This window comes from Varanus komodoensis, unplaced genomic scaffold (assembly GCF_004798865.1).
Source record: "Varanus komodoensis strain SLA01 unplaced genomic scaffold, ASM479886v1 scaffold12, whole genome shotgun sequence".
NCBI lineage: Eukaryota > Metazoa > Chordata > Lepidosauria > Squamata > Varanidae > Varanus > Varanus komodoensis.
Window position 1 is genome coordinate 17,298,308 of NW_025335349.1, and position 22,943 is coordinate 17,321,250.

General features: G+C 36.5%; 1 protein-coding gene across 1 annotated transcript in view; it reads right to left on the bottom strand.

The window, feature by feature from the left end:
• Positions 1-298: 298 nt before the first annotated feature.
• The window catches only part of EIF3E (eukaryotic translation initiation factor 3 subunit E), a 30,818-nt gene continuing 8,173 nt past the window's right edge, over positions 299-22,943 (bottom strand). Inside the window, exons 4-13 of the mRNA XM_044421782.1 lie at positions 21,547-21,589; positions 19,596-19,700; positions 16,726-16,851; positions 13,841-13,965; positions 10,848-10,974; positions 9,563-9,664; positions 8,572-8,681; positions 2,121-2,223; positions 820-954; positions 299-467 (exon numbers count right to left, since the gene is read on the bottom strand). Coding sequence (XP_044277717.1) covers positions 429-467; positions 820-954; positions 2,121-2,223; positions 8,572-8,681; positions 9,563-9,664; positions 10,848-10,974; positions 13,841-13,965; positions 16,726-16,851; positions 19,596-19,700; positions 21,547-21,589 — 1,015 coding nt within the window. The 3' untranslated portion in view covers positions 299-428. The remainder of the gene's footprint in view (positions 468-819; positions 955-2,120; positions 2,224-8,571; positions 8,682-9,562; positions 9,665-10,847; positions 10,975-13,840; positions 13,966-16,725; positions 16,852-19,595; positions 19,701-21,546; positions 21,590-22,943) is intronic.

A 22,943-nucleotide genomic window follows, 5' to 3' on the forward strand; every position in this document is an offset into this window, starting at 1 on the left:
ATTCTTTCCCAGCATTTTTAGTCTTCCTTTAAAGGTATGGGGACAATAATCACACACAATCTAAAACCTATAATGGCAACAGATGCTACGCCAAATACTTTTCCATCTTACGGCAGTGAATTTTTGTGACATATTTACAGAATGTGAGATGTTGACAGAAGCTTTATAATTTGGAAATATCACAAGAGAAGAGCATATATATGTGTTGAAAGGACACACAAACCACTGGTCTCATTTCAACCTTCAGTGTTCACATTCACAGTCCAAGCAACACGAAGTATTAAAGATAGACAACCAGTAAATTAAAAGTAGCCAAATTTATTCAAATCATAATGTGCTGCTAAGTTCACATAATTATTAATTCTTCAGAACAGTACATAATTGAAGTCCTTATCAAATGGAAGTTGTCTTTCTTCCCTGGAAGTATTTCAGTAGAAACTAGAGTCTTGAGCAGCCCAGTTAGGTGCCTTAAAAGAAAAGAAATTTGGAGATCAGAATTCAATTACTTCACTCTGAGCTAATATGACTTGAAACCAAGTATTATACAAAAACATGTTAACATTTACTTTTGGACAGAGCAACAAGCACACTATTCAGTGGAAATATTTAGCTATGTGTATATGAGTTAACGTTTGAGAAATATAAATTTGATTCTCAATCTATTTCCCTAAATATATTCCTACAATTTATTTGAATAAGTAAATAGATATAAATGCTGTAATTAGATAAAGCCTTAATACAGAAAGCCATCTCACTGTTTTCCATTTCTGAGAGTTCTAATTGGATGGACAATATATTGACCGGACTGCTTCTACTTACCTCAGCCCTACTGCCCTGGTTCAGTTTTTTCTCAATATTCATAGCTAACATCTGACTTCGGAAAGACAAGCTTTTGGTTTTTTCAATCACTTGCTGATAAGGTGATACTGCATTGTTCCCCATAACAACATGACCCTAAAAAAGAAAAAAAAAATCTTAGTTCAAAAGCTGGGCAAGCTGCACATAGAATACATTTTACAATCAAGAGTGGTATATCTTTATTTTATGCTTGCAGTCACTAAGCAGGATTTACAGGGTATTTTGTGACCTCTAGGTAAGATCTGTAACCTAGATCTGTAAAAGTCAATAGAGAGCCAGTGTGCTATTAACAGTAAAAGTGTTGGACTGAGACTCAGCAGATCTGGGTTCCACTCCCCACTCAGCCATTCACTGCCTCTAAAGAATCCTCACAGGCTTCTTGTGAGGATAAGATTTAGGAGGAGGATTATGTATGCCACCTTGACTTCCTTGAAGGAAAAAAGGCAGGATATAAATATATAGCGAAAAAAAAGTTATTCCATTCTATGTGTCAATGCTAACCAAGGGTGCAAGTGTTTACAAGTGGGACAAGTGCTGCCAACTTTGTAAACACACTAACAAAGTCAGAACTTTTACCAGTTGTCAGATCCATCCCCTGTTTAAACCCAGAAAGTCTAGCGTTTTGGTAATTTGAGAGTGTAAAGTGCTACTAGGAAAATGGTAAAGTACGCAGCACAAAATTTGATTCTTCCATGCCCCTTACAACCTCCAAGAGGGCTTACTTTGCTGCCAACCATATTCCTGTTGCAGCACCTTTTCAGCTCCAGCCTGGTTCAATAGGTAGGAAAGTGCAACATTGGTAATCTCAGTTATAACCCAACCAACACTTTGGGACTTGAACATGTTAAACAGGAGCAGGCAACTTGTGACAGTCGAGATATTTCAGCCTGCAACTCACTTGATACTTCACTATTCATCTGCCATAATTTATATGCCAGATCCATGGCTCAATACTTCTACAAAAGATGAACTTCCTATGTGGTCTTCTGTATCCTGCTATGTCTTAGCATACAATATATTTGCGAATATGAGAAGGCGAGATTTTACTTTTTTTTAGCTGATCTAAGCATAACCAAGAATTCCAGAGAAACACTTAATTATATATTATACTTAACTATATGTTAACTAACTATATACTAGTTCATTTGAAGCCATGAACTATGTATGCAGTTTGAAAAGATATTCTGTTACAGCTAGAAATGAGTTTTAGGAGTTTCCCTTAACAGATCAGATTTTGCTATACAACATACTATAGAGCTTACCAATTTTGAATCTATTCTGGCATCCAGTCTTGCATTACGGATTAAATTCACAATCCATCGTTCAGCTTCTTCGGGGGTCATATTTAACTTATCTGCCAGCATACTGGGATGGGAGGGGGAGAAAGAGAAGACATTCAATAAAATGTATGTTCTGGTCTTGATATTTGCATGTCTGTACTTGTAAACACTGGAATTAGATAATATGCTAAACAGCTATGTATATCACAGTTACAGCATTGTTTTCAATTGTGCCCTAGCATCACAATACGGTTTATTTTGAAATTGTTTAGAAGGCACACAATACCAACCTTCTACCAACCTGATGCCCTACAGATACCTGGAATTACAGATCATGCTAGCAGAAAGGATTCTGGGGGTTGTATCCCAACTCATCTGGAGGGCACCTGGTTCAGGAAGTTTCAACTAAAACACATCTAACATGCATGCAAGAGACCTTTAAATTCACCATGAGAGTGCCTAGTTGACATACTGTAATCTTGCTGCTTGTAATAACAGTTTGCAAATATTCACTAGATTTAAGACCTATTGATGACGCATGTGCTTAACAATATTTGCACAACAGTAGAAAATCAAGGGCTACTCATAGGAAAGAAGGCAAGGAGGTATAACAAGCTATAATCCAGGAAGCAGAATTTAGATTTGGGTATTTATTTGTAATCACAACCCTAAGATCACAGAGAGGAACCTGGTGCATAAAGTAGATTTTGAATGAAAGAACTGTGAATCCAATGATATGCTCTGAGTGCCAGAACTAACTGTAGCTCACAGTCCTTCCACCAAATATCCATTCCTGGTTATCTCAATGTTTCTCATTTCTGCTGTATAGTTTAGGGGCAGGGAGGAATTTCATAATGTTAATGAAATCATTAAATAACTGAAAGCAGAAATCCTCGCTTCTTTGTTGGAAATCTCCAAGTAGTTCCCAATCTATCTTCTGCCCACTCCTATAATAATCTGACCACTTAAGAACCATTATGACTAAGAAGTGTTTTTATGTACACTATTTAAAACCACATCAGATGTTACACTGGTTCTAACAGTTGAAATTTATATAGGAAATGGCCAATGAGGATTATAAAAGAACTACATATTCCACATACTGAACAAAATTAGATTTGGTTAGGTAACCAGACAATTTCCTCACAACACTAGGAGACAGACAGACAGACAGACAGACAGACACACACACACAGTCTGTCTAGAAAAGGGCCATCTAAGCCACTTCTCATTTGCCAAATGTCCATCTGGCTTTTGGTGAAGTAACAGTTCCAGGGAGTTTCATTTTAACTCAATTAGCAATAAAGCTCTAGGCATTTCAATGTGCTCTTTCAAACCACTTGTTCCCAAGATATGCGAGTCTGACACAAGTTTTAACATATGAGTCACTCTTTTAAGGATGTCACTTTATCCCAATTTCGTATTCTTTACAGAATTAGGCAAGAAGCAAATCTGCTGTCCTGTCAACAGGCAATCCACAGATGGCATTTCCTTTGCTGTTTCATTCACTGGAGAATTATAAATCTTATTCTACCCTTGGCTTCTAGGTTTCAGTAATGTCCACTGTTTTTATCTGAAACTTGGCCAATGTGCAACACTGGAGTCTATTTTAATCACTCCCCAGTGCAATCTCTGACTACCCACAACTGAAGTCCAGCTAATTTATTTTCTGGTTGCCTGTCTTAAGAGAAATACACTTGCAGACTTTCAGCTGAAACTGATAAATGATAGGCTGAAATGTAGCCTGGCTCACAATATACTACTAACATTTAGTAGTATGATTATCTAACACTAAATATGCATACTACACAACAGAGCAGTACTGACTCAACTGCCAGTTTTCCATCTGAGAAAACAGAACTGATGATGGATTCTTGTGTGCCAACTTCTGAAAGTCTTATGAATGAATGGCTCTTTGGAAATTAGGGTGTAAGCTACAATTCAGGGGCATGTATCTAAAGTAGCATCATTATGTAAGAACAGAACAAATTCTATTTGGAAAGCACACCAGAGGACTTTACAGCAAGTGTCTTTGGCTAAAAAGGCTAAAGGTGCCATTAAGCAATGGAGCAGTTTCTCACTATACTGGTTTCCTTTCTCAGCTCTCATTTACTGGATTCTGCATCAATTAAACTTTTCTTAAATATAACCCTTCTAGCTAGTCCAAATGGCATGTCTGCCTATATGTGAACAAATGTGAGCCATTCCTTCACTATTTAAAATTGTGTGGAGAAAGTGTGAACCAGACAGGAAACAGAATGCAAGTGATTCCTGAGATTGTCAAAGCCTGGAAGAGCGTTACTGGAACTCTGGCAACTACTGCTTGCTTCATCTATATCCTGTGTACAGTTTCTGCCACATGATGGATGTGGACAAGTGATGGCTTAATTTTGTTCATAGAATCACAGAATATTAAAGCTGGAAGGGGCTATGAAGGCCATTGGGTCCACCCTACCGTGGTTACAGGACAGCAATTTACACCATCCCTCTCAGATGACTGTCCAGTTTCACCTGGTGGAAGTGGGCCATGCAGTCTAGCCAATGAGGTGGGTTTTCCAAAAAAGGCTGAATAAGAACATTTTCTGAAATTTTCCTCATTTGCATCAGAAAAATTTTAGTCTGCTTTAGAAAATGACCTGATCTGATTTAGCAAACCAACTCAACAAAGAAGCCAAACAGGTGTCCTGTGTTATGAATTACAAATACATAAACTGAAATATTTGATGAAAAATTAAAGAATACTTAATATGATTTAAATGCTGTATTATTCAGATTTTTATTAGACCACTTGTTCAAAGTTTAAGGCAGTAGCATATACCTCCTTTACATGCATAAATGTTTAAAGGAAATAAAAGTAACTGAAACATTGTTAACATACTAATTCATGCACTTCCTACTTGGTCCTCCAGATGTGTTGGCAGGCCTGGCTGGGGAGGCTATAAGTTGTAGTCTAACCCAAATGGAATATACTAGCTTAGTGACATCTGCACTAATTAATTTTAGCAAGCCAAAAAATGGTATGATATACTCATAAGCAATCAGCTATTTCAAGTCTTCTACAAGTTTTGCAGCACTTTCAGTTTTATTGGCACTACTTCTTAGTTCCATTTATAACTTTAACACACAGGCCAGTCAATGATATATGCATTTTCTCTATAAATTTAAAACTTCTGTAAATGGGAAACACTGAGAAATATGCAATATTTATTTAGTGCTCTTTACAAATCAAATGTTAGCTTGCTGCTTTAGGACAGCCTTTGCTCATAAAGTTATCATTGCAATCAACAAGTTTAAAAAGTAAACTCGGTACATTGTCTAGATACATGCTTTAATAAACTATACTAAACATGATTTTAATGAACTCAGCAAGTTATGATTCAAATTTATTTTAGATTTGAATTTTATGTCTGACCAGAGGGAACTTCAGCATGCATTCCCTGAAACATCTGCATCATTTTAGAAGACAGATTTTAGAAGCCAGAAGAAACAGGAATAAGTTAAGGCAGATGAAAACCTGTTTAGAGAAATTGCTAAACTTGATCCAGTTTGTGGGATGGTGTTTAGAAAAACCTGCTTTTAAGGAACAGTAATTAAGAATTCATTCAGCTAGAAAAGACAAAAGAGAGACATTTTATTCTCTTTTGGAAATAATTTCTTTTAATAGACATTTTGAAAGGCTGTCTCTAGAGGTGGTCTTAATCCCACAGCCACACCATAGGAACTGTGTTGTCCTGGCAGTAATTACTAGCTGAGCTGATCATAATGGTGATGCCTAATTGGGAACCTTTATTAAAAATTGTGGCATCAAACTATAGATATAGGTCCTTAAGTTTTTGCTTTTTAAAGGAAAATACTTGGAATAAACTACATGTGTTTTATGGCATCTGGTAACAATAGCGGGAGAACTTAGTGTTTCATTCACATGTTCATTTAAGATTAGAACTACATTAGGCACTTCAGCATCCAGCTAAAACAAGTCCAGAAACACAGGACTCTGCAATACAAAACCAATAATATATATTTTCTTTTACAATATGGTCTTTCCATGCATGTTGGAATTCTGAGCATGACTTTTGAGCATTCCTAAACATTTTTTTCAGTAAAATATACATTTGATCAATAAATCTAATGAATAATAGAAGAAATAGCTATTCTGGGAATCATACAGAGGGGGATCAAGAAATCCCTGCAGACTTCAGTCTTTGTATAAAAAGACCTATTACATAGTATAGAAAATTCTTTGGGTGTAGTAAAAGCTGGGTGTAATATGTATGCGCTTTCTCTTTTATTTTTTCAGAATGATGAATAAATTATTTAATCTAAAGGTGTTCAGTTTTTCAGATAAAAGGAAAAACTGTTCTTGGGGGAAAAATCTGACTTCTCCCCTGTACCCCCAGGACTCTAATCTCTAATTCTTTTACATACTTGTTACAGATAAATCACAAGAAAATATTTAATTTCCATGCCGAATCTTGCATTTGCAATCCACATCTATTGATGATTTCTAAAACACTTATGGATCAAAAAAAATCTACAATCAAAATAGAAAGCTCTGGGAAATTTTCTGGAATCATGAAAATTTTCCACCCTAGATCACTGTGTCTTACTATCCTTATAAAAACAAACAGCTTCACAAAAAATTAAGACAACAACAAGAACAGGAACCTAAGATCTCCTATGCCAGACCATTCCCTTTACTCAAGTTTCTGGGTGAACAGCACGTATCTGTTTCTACTGTTCCACAGGGTCACTGCAGTTACACAATACTTACACAGCACCATTTGGTACTTGGAAAAAAGCAGTATTTTCTCCAGTAATGTCTACATTATGTAGAGACTGTTTACATTTACTATTGGTATCATTTACAGATAAATAGCAGCAGCCAAACTAACCTTTTCATAGTAATGTCTATGTTGTGAATGTTATTATTTTAAATTCTATGGTGGCTGTGCTGGAATATGGAGGGGAAGAACAAAAAATTATATCTTGGTACCACCCTAGATAGTATTCTAATTCAAAAGTTATGAGTTGGGATCTTTCCTATATTACTAGCTTATAACCATTACAAGCCCAAATGTCTTTAAAATCTTTTTGTATATTTAATATCAGATTATATGGAAGTAAGAACTTTTTACACTACATCTGGAATTCATCTCCCCATCCAAATTAATTTATGTTTTAAACTATATTTTTGTTAATATAAAATAATGACAGCATAACAAATTGTTTAAAGTTTCTACATGTTCCCTAAAGTTCTTCAGAAACCAGTCTTAAACAGAAAGCTTAAATTTGTTTTAGCATGTTGGATATGTTTCTTTACTGTAGCTTTGTACAACCTGGTACAACCTTCCCAAACTCCTACATGTTGCAAGACACTGTTGGATTGATATGATGGGAATCTAATTCCAGACAGGGACATCAGACTGAAAAGGGTGTTTTATTATTAATGTTAAATTTATAACTTGCCATTTTCTTTTTGCAAGGAAGTCAAGGCAGCTGGTATGGTCTCTCCCACCCCTTTTTATCCAACTTCAGTGTTAAGTTTTGTGTAAATATTGAAAACAAGTTTACCAGGCAAGGACTACGTGTTAGAATGACCAAGCAAAATAAACCAGTCAAATAACCTTTCCTTTCCTAGAGTGCACTCATGTTTCTTTCCCAAAACAGTAGCATTTGTACATGTAACAGCATCAGTTTTGTTTAAAGACACTGATCTAATATACAAAAACTAGTACACTTCTAATTTGATCATATCAGGTAAGCATGGCGTGGCAACATTTGTAAATACTTTGTATTTTCCTTGTATTGACAGGTAAAAGATTTGAAATTCCCATATTCAGGCTCTCATACAGATTCATTTAGGAAAATTTAAAACAACAAGGTGAAAGTTAAAAACCTTCAGGAACCCTGGTTCTGAGATTTTCCAATTTTAAAGCTCTAAAGCCACCACATTCAAGGAGACTTGGGAATCTCTTTCTACCAATACCACACACAATTCCTTAACTGTCTGTATCTGATGGCACACACTTTAGTAAAAATATTTTGAAAAGCTGGGCCACAGTAATACCCTTTGACTATGTCTAGCAAATCACAATCATCTGAGATAAGAGGACAAGACAGGAGCAACAGCAGGCCTTGTGTTAGTAACCATTACAAAGATTTACCTGAAAATTAGAAGAATAGGAGCATCAAGGTAAATGTCCTCTAGAAGCTATTTCCTCTATGTATTCCCACTAGATTTATTTTCATTAAAGGTATATTTCAAATCAAGTATTAACCGGACTCTAACGTATATACAGATAAAGTTTTAAAACTACAATTATCTTCTAATTTTACTGTGCTATTATTTTGCTTTTAATTCAGCTACTTCACAATATCATTTGTATGACTATGAAATGAAGAATTTTCCTTATTATGCTTCTAGCTTTCTTACTTTATGCTGATACACTGATGAATGCGGCAGAAAGTCTCAAATATAAAGAGGCGAGCATTCTCAATGAAGTCTTCGAGACATGCTACCAAGAAGAAGTCATTCACAAGGACCTGCAAGAAAATGTAGTTGGCAAGGACAGCACAAGGAAGTTAGGATTGTGAAGCACTTGGAAATTTGCTCTTTTTCCTTAAGCTAATTCAAAATTACAATTTATATGTAGCACACTGTATCTAATGCTAGCTTTCATTAGGAGGCAAGTTTCATGATGCAAATGAGTATAAGGGGCAAGAAGTATCCCATTTTTAAGTTTTTAGTAATCAGAGTTCCTTGAATTACGGAAATGGACAAATTTCAAATGTTTGGGTAGTCTGGAAACACCATAATCATTTTGGAATCTACTTCTTGTTTTCTTTCTAGGGGAATCTTATATGATTCTCGTATCCAAACTTTTATTTTAAGAGGGTTTCTTTAGCTGCATACATACCAAATTTAATCTTTCTAGTTAGGCTGGGAGCAGATCTAACCATTTGGGACACAAATCTCAGTCTTCTGTTTTACAAGGGAGGTGAACAAGTGCCCCATTTCCAGATTTACCTAATAGTCAGGGTACCTTGGATTGGAAACATGTTACAGCTCTACTTCATTAGCAAAGACCCCCAAAATTTTGATCACCATTCTGAGCAAGTTATCAGCTGTCACATGTCTATTTTTATGTATCAATGTATTAGTGCTACAAACACTAATGGGAACTGCAGAAAAAATAATTTCAGACGTTTAAGTACCCCTGCACTTAATGAGGACTCAAGGTAATACAGCAGTATGGAGTGCTTCTATTCAGCTTTCTTCAGTCTCTTTGACTCTTGATCTTTGGATTTCCATCTTACCCATCCCACTCCCCAGAAATGAGTTTATCAGTTCAGAGGTTATTTCATTATGCTGATGACCACTTACAGACTTCTATTTAAGACTGAACTTCCTAGAAGAATCTTACCGATTCACATTCTCTCAGTTTTTTCTGTGCTCCATCGAAGTCAAAGTTCACATAAAAGCATTCTACAAACTCTGTTATTGGGTCCTTGTAGGTGTAAGATTCCTGTGTATTGAAGAGTGGGTATTTAAGTAAATAACCCCAAACAGGACCCCCAAAAGTTTATATTATTGAAGTGGTCTATAGCAATAGCAACTAGAACCATTTGTGAGACTCTATATAAGATGCACTTAAAAATCCTCATTCAAGAACTGGAAGTTCTATATTGGTTAATGTTTCTCACCATCACCAGATATTCAATGTTTAGGAGATGTTGACTTTTGCATGCAAGAAATTACACAGACATCCATTACATGAGTAACCTAGGATGGTGGCCTAGGAAGAGAATGCTCTATTCCCTTCCAAAACACTAAAACAGTTTTGGAGAACCAAATAAAGCATGTGCTGAAGCCATTATCCTATCTATTACAAAAAAGCAAACCAAATTTTAAGAAATACAGGTTAGGATGGATGAGGTGCCCTATAGCCCTTGACAGAACTGTGTCTGGGCACACTGGTACCACTTTGGAAACCATAGTGACATAAGACATCAAAAGCATTTGCATGCATATTCTTACAGAAGATCCTACTAAAATAATTACTGAAACCATAGTCTTCACTGTATTTGTGAATGTGAACAGAGAAGGGACCAGACAGACTTTTCTTGATAGGCTACTACTCCATGATCTGAATCCCCAAAACCAAAAATACCCTGTCATGCTTCAGATGACACTGCTAAAACAGAGTTTTTTGGCAAATTGTAGAAGATCAACCGTAAATCACCTGCATTTACAATAGGCAGATAGGAATTTCTGATTCCCAATTTAATGATCTACCTTCTACAGGAGAGTGTAAGACCAGCACTATGTATGAACCCCAGAAACAAGTTAGTAATCAATGGTATCAGTACATTAGTCAAAGATGATCTTATCTTCTGGCCTCCTGTACCACCTTCTTTCAATCCAAAACTGCCCTCAAGTGCCAGTTCAAAGTTTTATTTTGTTTACTCAGATTTGACAATAGAAAGCAAACAGAGCTGGGAATCAGCATTGTGCCAGCAGCTCAGCCCAAGCCTCCAGTTCTCACCCAGCAGTTTCATAGAGATATACTAGAAAGCATGCAAGATGGATTTACTGGTATCCTGGTACCTGTAATCAGTTTTGTTTCTTATATATATGGAACTCATAAAAAATTAAACTGGGCCTGGACATATGAGATATATCTCACTTTATTGAATTTAATTCCTTACCTGCTGAATAACCTTGACTAAGTCCTTCAACACTTGCCTACGTTTTCGAACATCTTTGTTTGTTATCACTGCTGTAGTCAGATACCGAAGAATATGTGGGCACATCGTCTGGATTGCATTAAGGTACCTAAACAAACAGACTATTTAGACTGAAAAGCAGAAATCTGAGGAAAAAAAGTACAAGCTACAAGAAGAAGGCGCCTTGCTTCCTAGACCTCCACAGCACTGGGAGCACAGCAAAAAGGAGAATGATAGCCATATCTCTAGCAGGATAATGAGTCTCATTTCTTGAACTGTTAAACTTTGAACCCTGAGTATTTCTACAACTTTTACTACAAAACTTTTGCTAGTATTTTAATCCCTGCTGAATAAGGGCCATTTTGATATTATGTCATAAGAGATCACTGCAAAGATAAATTCCCTAGAGCCAGAAAAAGTCTTTATTTCATGAAGAAGCTAGAGAGTTGTGTTGGGATGGCAGAAATTTGGTCTCTAATTCAATGGGTGGATTTGCACAAATCTTTTTCATAGCTTCACTGAGAAAAGTGTATGTGCAGGGGGGGGATTACCTCCCACATTATGCAGAATAGTGAAATTCAAATGTTAGCCATGTTTCTAGGCATCTGAATACATCTTGTTTTTGGCAGAGTTTTTTTTGGGGGGGGGATCTCACTTCTCCTCCCCACTTCGTAATGGTTGCATAGCTTTAGAAACCATGTAGACAGTACAGTTCAAGCAAGCTGAAAGAAACATGGAACTGGCTGGTCAACTACCCTCTCTGGTATAGTTTAGTTTTCTCTGCCAACCACCCATATGCTTTGGTTTCCATCCTTTCAACCACCATAGTGCTCTTCTTTAAATTTATTCTGGAGGATAGTGACATTTCATTTATATTCAAACATTCTTCACTTGTGAACACTTACAGTTTAGCTTTTAACAGAATAATTTGCCACAGAGCTATTGGTTTGCACAGTTCTTATTTCACAATTTCAAGTACAGATTATAAATGTTAGAGTTACCTAGCTAAGGTGGGGATATTTCATTCACATTTCCACATGTTCTAAACTTAAAATCAGGATATGCTATTTCTGAATGGGAACATCAAGTTATTTAAATCTGTAGCATTGCATTATAAACGTCAATGCTAAAAGTTGCTGGAAATGGAGTAAATATTGCTGCACTGGCACAAACTTAATGTGCTACACACCATTTAACCCTATTTCATCAACCAAACAGAGGTTATGAATTGCATACCAGGTAAACACAATATACAAATAATTTCACACAAATCCAGACCCTACAAATCGTAAGAGTATTTTAAGAGAATGATGTATTGCAGAAAATAGGTTTCATCATATAAAAATAATGTTCAGTGCAAATCATTCATTAAATTTCTGTACAGAGCAATAGCCCAAGCTCTCCGACTAGTTCAGAGCATGTCGAATCCTTGACTATTGAACAACAGTGTGAAATGAAGTTAAAAACAATTAATAAAAATACTAAGACCTGATTAAAAAAATAAGAAAACCTGAGGCACCACTTCATGAGCTGTCGAATGCCTGGAAAGCAGAGGAAAACCTTAACCTGGTGCTAAATGACTGTGCTGGCACCAAACAGATCGCACAGATAAAAATGGGTGCAACCTTAAATTAAAATCTTACAACAAAAGTTTGCCACCACTACTTTGAGCAGTCCAATTTCAGTTTAATCTAGAGATGAATTCGCAAATATTACTTGCATGGTCTGTATTAATGGCTACAACTGATGAATCATATGTCCTTGACACACAGTAGACCATAGCGATGAATCAGTGCATTACCTCATGCAACACTTACATCATTACCCAATTTCAATGAAATGGATAGTCTGTACTCTTAAATCTTTGGTAACTTTAAATGTAATACAATATTAGAGATGACGGTAAGCACAGATGAAATTAGCTATGAAGTAATGTTGCTTCCAAGTTTATGACATTTGCTACTGAAAGGATTGTACCTGTAATATTCATTCCTTCAAAATCTGCAACATTGTAGCACTCTAAAAAGGACCAAATTTAGCAGACCAAACACCAAATTGCTAATCACATAGCTAGCTTTTTAAGGAAAGTGCTTTGAATTAGCAACTTTCAGTTTTGTCAAGAGTTCTTATCAGTACAATCAATCTACCACTGATGTCCTTAATAGCAGTAAGAGTCCCTAACTGAGGCCTGCCTTCAACAGCTACCCTCATTAGTAGCAATAAGAATAAGGACCTTCTCAGTGACAGCCTCCCAGCCATGGAACAAGTTTCCCACTGAGGCCTACCTGGAGCCAAAAGTAATGTTTTAGTACTAGACTGCCAAAAACTGCTTTCTAAAACAGGGTATCTAATTAGCTTTAATATTGCACTTGGGCATAATGACAGCTGCTTAACAGGTATTGCAAGTTAGTTTATGAAGGCTGCTGTAGATTTTAAGTTTGGCTTTTATATTTTATAATCTATTTTTATATTTTTATTGTTATCTGTATTTTACATAGTATTGTTATTGTAAACAGCCCAGTGAACTTAAACTATTGGATGGTATACTAAATCAATGATGATGATCGTGGTGGAACTTGATGGCCATTTATCCTGATCCTATGCAGGCTTATTTACATTTCATTGACTTCAAGACTTTATTTGTATGCATGAGTATACAACAAAAATTGTGGTATGCATATGGTAGCACATTTAATTTCAGGAGTCCACAACATTATGTGCTGATGCTTAGAAAGTCTGTAGGCCAATGGAAACTTATATCCCCAACCTTCATTATGCACAGCACTTTGAAGACAGCTTCAAATTTGGATGTCCAAAAGAATTATTTTATTCCTGGGGCTTCAGAAAGATGGCAAGGTACAGTGACTCCTGGTAGTTTGAGAGAACTTTTACCATTCCCAGAATAGCAATCTAGATTATTACTATGTCTTCTCTCACCCCCTTGCCCCCGCTTTTGCAGGTACAACACAACTCACTGGGGCTGATAGAGAAAGAGATCGATGATGTTATCTCTGCCTTTAGGATGGTTGAAGAAAACGAAGAGGGACCAATGAATGAACCATGTTCTCTGCTGAAGAGACTGGAGTGGAGAGCTGACAGACTGAAAAACAGAAATATATCTTACTGAACAGTTAATATTTACTGCTGTTTAAAGACTATAAGCTAACAGTGCAATCATATTAGCTTACAAAAAAAGGCTTACAACTCCCAGCATTCCCAAGTCATGCATAGCAGCTGGAGAATCCTGGGAGTTGTCGTATTTGTTTTTCCTGTCTAGCCATAGACAGGGCTACAACTTAAGTTAACTTAAATTGCCAACAGGAAATCTCTTCCATATAGCATCTCTCTGCCCCATCCCATATAATTCTGGAAAGTCCTCTAATCCTCCTGAGAGGCCTGGGAAGGGGACGGGTACATCAGAGAGAAGGAAGGGATGGATACATTTGTTCTGTAAAATTTCATAAAACAAAGATAGTATACTATCACCCAACATGGAGTACAATTCATTTCATTAGCTCCACTGAAAGTTTTTTGAGTCCCTAATATATGCTAGGGCAAGATTATATACAGGAACTTCAGAGAAAACTGAAATGCAGCCATTACTGAACTTTATGATCCAAGCTGAATTTTAAAAACTTATTTCCTGGACCATGTTAACACCCAAGGCATGGAAAAAATGGTGACAAACCTGCAGAAGCTGATAAGCCAAACAAATTGCCAGAAACCTACAGGAAATTCTATCACCACCAACTTTCCCATGCTTGTGCGGTCATGGGAGATCATTTCTCTGGTCTCAAAGTGTTAATAGGCAAAAAACAGCAAAGAATAAGGCCCAAGCCAGCTGCTACATGGCTAAGCTCCTTGTTTTTCCCAAGCCAGCCAGAGAAAATTGCTATTACCACTGATCATTTCAGTGCCTTCTCTGCCCGCAAGATATAACATTTCTGCAGAACAGTAGATATACAAATCTTGTTGGCTGTTCTATCACAAATGCTACTCTAGGAGACGTGGGGTCCATTGGCACTAATACCTTTATTACACAGCAGAGGAAAAACAAAGTTGGCATGACAAAGTTGGGAAAGGCTTTACAGCTCAGCAGTAAAGCAACACATTTTGTGTGTAAGACATCCCATATTTAGTATGCTTCATTTTTTTTTCTTGACCAATAAAAGTTTGACATGACAAAAGATTCTAGATTCAGGCAGTGAAAGACTACACCATAAAACCCTGGAGTGACATTGTCAGTAAATTTCTTGAATCCTGTGAGCAGAATAGCTTATTCCATTCACAGAAAAGTTTTGATTAAGCCTAGAAAATAGGGAAATGGTTAACAAAACAATTTTTCTTCCTGCAGCATCCATGTCCTGTCCCTGAAAATCTACTCTACAGTGTGGGTGAGCTGGTGCTTGGGCTGCAGAGAGAAGGTGAAATTGGCAAAAATTTGTCCAGCTTTAGCTGGTCCTGAGTAGAACTCCACTAAGGGAAAGTTCCCATTTACAGAAACTGAATCTGGATCCAATCCATCATAAACTTTCATGAACTATATAGACCAAATATATGACTCTGATATGTGGTGCTGGACTCTGAAGGAGTATAAGGAAGAAGTATCAATAAGGAGAGAGTCAAGCAAAACACACTAAATACAACTCTGCTGGAAAGAAAAGGTTCAGCAACCAGTTCATTGATAGGAAAAACTTATGTGCTTAAATACTTAAATGAACTCATGTATGTTGCAGTAAAGTGCCATTATGTTATTGATCAAAAAGGTTAGAATTAACACCAATATGGTAGCACAGCATATTCTTTTTTATTGTTTCAATTAAGGAAACATTAGAAATATAGTTAAAGAAAGCAAAATCAATCTGGCATTTTCAGAGATATTATTACCAAAATGTCATACTGACAGTAAATCTCTTCCAAAGTGGCAGGACCTGTTCAATCTGATTGCCTGCCACATCTGCATTCTACAAAATCTTCCAGTTGTGGATATCTCACAGCAACATAAGGGGAAAGGTGATGCAAAGTTGCTTTCGTAAGTGCGCCTTGTCCTTCTTCTTTATTCACCAGAATGACCACCTGGCATTAACTGTCCATCATCTATCAAATGTCAAAGATCTTGTCTCTCTTGAAAATGATAATCTACCTCTGATAGCCTTTATTTAACACTAATTTTCTATTGGATGCTTTATATAATTAGTGTAAATTATTTCAATTTCTTTACCTTGATCAACAGAAGTACAAATACAACATGTGCTATTCACTTTCTACAAAACTCTGATAGTATTCCCTTCATCATGTACTTAGAAGTGGAATAAATGTCATAGTGCTAGATGGGTATAAACTCTTTTTGGTAATATGTAACTTCCTATTTGTTGAGCATACATTCTAGTGAACTATGTTTTCACATGTCTTATTGCACTCTTCACTGCAGTGCTATCCTCATCTCTATTTGGTTCTAGCAGAAGCAGATTACTACTTACACACTGCATGTTGGCATATTTCCATACTAACAAGATCCAAATGTCACCATAAGAACAAGAATAATATGGAACAGAGTTAAGTCCCAAAATGTACTTGTTGCTACATAAATTTTGACAACCATGATACTGAGCTACTTACTGTTCTACTTCTGAAAACTAGACTTCAATCTTCCCTAAACCTAGGTGAAATCAACTCATTAGCTAATTTAGCTCATTAAAACTTGTTTAGCTTATTAGACCTTTTAAACATTACCTGAAATGAAAGACTTGAATAGCATTTAAATGTAAATGCAAAGAAAAAATATTAAATATTTACTAATAAAGCAGCTCTTGCAAGTCCAAGATTAGATATGTCAGTACATGATCAAAATTACACTCACATTATTATCAATTGTCTCTTTCAGCCTTGTAAGGTCCTCCATGGCGGCCTCCCAGTTTTGCAACAGAATTTCAGATGCCAGCTTTCCCCAAAGTGAACTCAAAGCATTTCTATCTGTTGATGGAACCTGTTTTAAATAAGTGAATCCAATTACAAGAACCACAATAATTTAATATTTCTCTAGGTCAAACATTTTGATTAGAGACTCGCTGGCACCAGTAGAGAGAAAATATGCCACTGACATGCTTGCTCCACAATTTTGGGAAAATGAGCTGTGTTTCATTTAGCAAATCAGTTTTGATTTTCAAGGAAACAATCAGCAGTAGGCATTTCCAAGGAGATTCAGCTGGAGATTAAAAAAACCCAGAGAAGCCTGGAGAATTGGCAGCTGCAGCTTCTGCACAAGACTTTCAATGCAAGCAATAAGAATTCCTTCATCCACAATACTTCAATGTAGCTTGGGGTTTCACGCACTAATTTAAAGGGTTTAAAACTTAACTAGTAAAACCACCAACTCTACTGAAAACCTCTACTAATCAAAATGAGGAAAATCTAGACAAAAACCAGGCCACTAAAAGCAATGGCTTGCACAGACTGTTTTAACAAAGATGGTTATGGACATTATGACCTTTATATAATTTCAGCTCAGGATATCCTTATTCAACAGACGAAAAATTGTGCAGTTCCAACAAGCATTGTTACAACTTCGTAAGAGATCTTTCAATGTATCTATATGCTTTCCTCTAACAGTCTGCATACACAACAAAGGAGAAAGAGCACTGAATTAAGCAAAATATAATGCAGACCACCACCTCTTATTTACCCCACTACTAGTAGTTAAGCTCATTTCAAGTAAGGATAGTTCCAGAGTCACTTTAAGGTGAAACAGAGCTGAACTACACGAAGTCATTGAAAGAGTATCTTTCTAGTTTCATCTATTAAATAGGTTCTTTCAGGGCTTCTTCCAAAGCACTTCTTTTAAAAAAAAAAATTATGCTTGAAGAATTAAGAATTTTGCTCAAACAAGTTTCATGCCAACCCAGCAACAGTACCATATTTGATCATCTTTTTATAATTTACAGAATATTAGCCAAATTCTAAAAGACACTGGAATGAAAATAATGTGAAAAGATAGTACTGGAAACCAACCATTCCACAAATAATGAATCTCTCTGTCCTTACTGCATTTTTCCCCACAAGCTTTTCACTACCAGAACAAATAGTAGTTCTAAGTTGCCACCGTGGTATGAACGGTGCTTCAGTCCCAAAGGAGAAAGATTTGTCATACTGAACATTGTGCACAAAGATCAGTGTGATTAAAATTTGATAAGCATATAAAATAATCCCTTTCATACACCGCAGAAGCCTTATATATTAGAAACATACACATTTTAAACGTCCACGGGGAAAATTCTAGTTCACTTGACTTTAGAGTAAAAGAGCTCAGCTGACAAAACGTACACTTCCTATTTTGGCTTACTTCCATACAGCTCAATTTAGCACTGCTAAATCTATTTTCAGTGAAGGATATGCTAGAGTAGTTTCAGTTATATGGATTTTACCAAACATAAGTTTCCATTTCTTTAAATAAAATGTTTATTTAGCCAGCTACAAATACATTTACCATGGTAGGAGCAATGTAATACTAGATCTTTTCTTAAAAAATATACCCTTGACACATACAGACTAGCAATTAATATGAATAATCATTCATTGAATTTCTGTATAGACCTATAGCCCAAGCTCTCCAACTAGTTCAGAGCATGTCGAATCCTTGAGTATTGAAGAACAGTGTGAAATGAAGGTAAAAACTATTAATAAAAATACTAAGACCTGATTAAAAAAAGAAGAAAACCTGAGGCACCACTTCATGAGCTGTCGAATGCCTGGAAAGCAGAGAAAAACCTTAACGTGGTGCTAAATGACTGTGCTGGCACCAAACAGACCGCAACAAAAAGAGCATTCCCATAGTTAAGGAGACAGAGAGAAGACTTCCACTGTTGTCATCCTGTTTTTTAGAGAAGAACCTCAGTTGTTGATCACAATGAACTCATAGTACACTGAATCATCTCTCTGATGTGTTGTTAAGTTTGTCACCATAATCCATTTAGGTTATGCAAAATTATACTAACTTATACTAAGTTAAACTGATTACTCTGCAACAACTAAGTTGCTTTTGGTGTGAACTGTTTCCAGAGCACATGACCATGACTTCTTCATAATATACAAGTGAAGTCTGACAAAATTGTCAAGAACCACTTATAAGTGAACATTGTTTTATCTGTGAACATCTTACTAGTGTTGTGTTCCTAAACACTAACTTTACATATTAGTACATTTGAGTTTAAAAAAAAATCCCTAGAAGCCCTATTGCCTGTCAAATGGCATCTTGAAGTGCCTTATATTACAGATACAGCAATAAAAGTAAAACAGGTCCAAAAAACAAAAATAATGCAATAAGCTACATTCCCTAAAAACACTAAAAAGAGCCTGTCTGCCGCTCTCCAATAACTAAAGGCCTATATAATCATGGAATATTCTCTAATGTTCTAAAAGTCAAGAGTGACTAAAAAAGATAAGCTTTTGAAGGATGAATATTCCAGAGATAGAGAAGCAGCACCACACATATGAAGTATATTCTTACAAGGGCACCAGGCACTTTCAGAAACTGAACAGAAAGGCTAGCCTGCTCTTGATATTGTTTAGACATGGAAAACAAATAAATTTTACCAGAAAAAAATCTCTGAGAAGGATATTGAAATTAACACTCTCAAAATTAAAGGCAGATTCATATGAAGTCCAGTTCTAGAACTATGAACAGGCCCTAGACAAACATTTAGAAGTATGAGATAAAAATTAGTTAATACTCACCAACACTCTAAACAGGTACAGGTATTCTGCTGCTCCTGAATAGTTGCCACATTCATACTGGAATTTAGCATACCTATAGATTGTATCCAAATACTCTTGCCTAAACTGAAAAAACAACCCAGACAAATACATCAAGAAAATGTTTCAACTGATTACTTTAGAGTTAAGTCTGGTCTAAACAGGCAGAACTAATTAGGAATGAGGTAGCAGAGTTCTGAGGTCACAGAATGGGCTGTACTGCTTCAGATGGAAGGTGGAGAGTAATTTTTGAGTTCTCCATAAAAGCAGTAGAGCAGGAAGCAGCCTAGACTATAACTCCTTCTGAGATGTTATTGCTTTTGTTTTCTTTTATCATAAAGCATTTTTTAACATGGCGGAACAGCTAAACATACTAAATCTCACCTATGCTGATAAACTAATCTACCACTTCATTTCATTGGATGTTTATGCCTGGTGTTACACTGCTAAAATGACAAGCATTGATGGAAAAGTCAAATGAGCTTTAATTACATGAAGACAAAGAATGAGCTATGATCATTAGAAATTGATCAAAATAAGAAATCATTACTTATTAGAAATAAGTAGGCCACTACTGGTAGAAAGAATTTCTCCAGCAACTAGGTGAAACAGATGCCCCAATTTACCCTTGAAGAAACACACACAGATTTCACTGCAAATTTAACTTCAATCCAGTAGGTTTCAAAGCCAGAATTTGTCTGGCTGAGATAAGCGAATCAAAAAGGACCCAACCAAAGCTCAGTAAATGAAGCTGACATTTCAGTGAATTCTCTGTGTTCTGCCAGTGTAGTCACTCTCCAGAAGAAACTATTTTCTTTTAAGCATGAAGCAGAATCAGATAGAAGACTGTGAAGTGAACTCTTAACTGGCTGCTCCTATTTACTGCAGATGCTGCAGCATTCTTAAAAAAAAGTCAGGACACTACTTTGGTATGAGGGACTTGCAAGACTGTGTATGATTACCCCAAGTAAAAATGTCAAAGTATTGATACAGGTTTTTAAAGGGGTTTTTAATGGGAATCATTTGATCTCTCTTTGATATTCCAGAACTTGTACAGGGGATCACCATTGAGAAGCCCCTTTATAACATTTATCAAGTTTCTCTGAAACAGCATTTTGTCCCTTCAAAAAATATGTTTTGCATTTTTTCCTCTTTTTAATTTTGTAACTCCAGAACATACTATTTTAAAAGGTCTACAGATAAAAGAACTACTGAGATTTAATTTTTATCAATGTTTGTAGGCAGACAACTGAAAAGTTTTGGGCTAAAAACATTTTTGGACTTATTTGCAAGGCTAGGCTTACTTAAGCAAATAGACCATTAAAATATCCAATAGCACAGTCAAACAAAAGTCAACACCACCCCCCCACCAGCTATTCTGCACAAGCAAGCATTCCTTCTCCTGTATCCTTCTAATACAGGAGAACAGAAATTCAGGCCTGAAGGACTACCAGGAGAGCCAAAGTTTCCCAAATGGCCCCACCCTCCCCAACCACCAATAACTTACAGGATAGCTAGCCAGAAGGAGGCACAACACTATGAGCTTCTCTTCAGCACAAAGGAAAAAGTGTGTGACATGAGGCAGGTGTAATTACGTTCCTGGCATAATTTAAGGGATGAGGCATTGATTCCTGACATCCAGCTCCCCATCCCAAAGTATCCCTTCATCCAGTTTGGGTAATTAAGTATGCAATCTTATCCCCAACTACAGAGAAAAAATTCTACGACTCTTGCACTCCCCACCCAGCTAAATATGCACAGAATTGTGTCTTAAAAGCATAATTCTGATTAGTTGCAAGAACAGCCAATTCTCATACCTGAAGAACTTTGTTCATATTTATATTTGCTATTTAATTTGATAAGCCAAGTTGAAATCACAAGATAAAAACATAACATCTAACTCAATGACACAGATTTAATGACCAATACATACACCATGCTTGTCTGCTAAGTAGTCAAATAGCATCCGACCATCCCTGCAATAAAGAAAAGATAACTCTCGTTATATAAATTACTTTTTCAAAAAAGCATCAGAATAAAAACCTAACTGCCCACTGAAACCAGTTCATTTCATTCATTTACTTGCAATTAGTTCAAATAAAGCAAGCCCAATGTGCATATTTAACATATCAACACAAATTCATTTTCATTCAAGACATATCTTCAGCATGCATTTTTTACAAAGCTGTAGAATGCAAAAACATGAACTGGCTTATTTGTGATCCACTGTATGCGTATAAACCTCAACCTCACAACAAATTGCTTGTGGTGATGGTTTGCTCCATTCCTGTTCCTTATGCAGGACATATACTCTGGGAGCCAAGTATGACCTAACTTACAAGATGTTAAATAAGCTAGACATATGCAGCTAGTTTATCAGAATCATTTAGAAACTCAACACAGAAGATAAGCAAATAAACTAAAAGCCAATCAAGAACAGTCAATTTCCAATGACTAGTTCAAATTATACTAGATCATAACTTAAATCAGATTATATACATAATCATACATATAAAACATCAATGTAAATGAGAATCTCAGTAATCAGGTATTACTTGGAAATGTCATGTAATCAACACTGCAACACAGGAAATTATAGCTAATGCTTTAAAGTGAGCATATTCCTCAACAGCTCTTTCAATAATAAATGAAATAGCTATCTAATATGAAAGAACCGGATGGTGTAGGCAGGATGTTCCTTGTAAGAGGTAGAGTAACTAATTTCATCCAATCAAGATGCAAAACTGGGAGCAAACTTTAAACAAGCAAACTCTTTATTTTTAAAGCCATCATTTCAACAGAACAATTACAAACCTGAAAGTGTGAAGGAAGAAGACATGAAAGCTCACCATCACAGTTATAATGGCCAAAGACTTAGTTCAGCCAGTTACAGTACCATGCACTCTTGCACGCGCTCGCTCGCTCTCTCTCTCTGTTGTTCAGCTGCAAAGTCATGCCCGACTCTTCGCGACCCCATGGATCACAGCATGCCTGGGTCTCCTGGCCTCCACTGTCTACTGGAAATCACCCACATTCATGTTCATTGTGTGGAGGCAAGGAGGGGCAGAATGCCAGGTCCAGGGCACGAGCTCGAGCTGAGTCCAGGGCTCACTATGGGCCAGAGGCTTGGCGCAAGTCAGCTAGTCCAGGTCAAAGGCATGGATGAAAGCAGTCTGAGTTCGGTATGCACAGAGAGAGAGAGAGAGAAACTCAGAGCACAGTTCCAAAGTCAGTTTACCAGAGAGATGTTGATGCAAGGGTTGTAGCAGGCTGGAGTGAAGCAGTGTCTACTTAGAAGAAAGATGGGAAGAGCAGGAGTGCTAGCTGGAG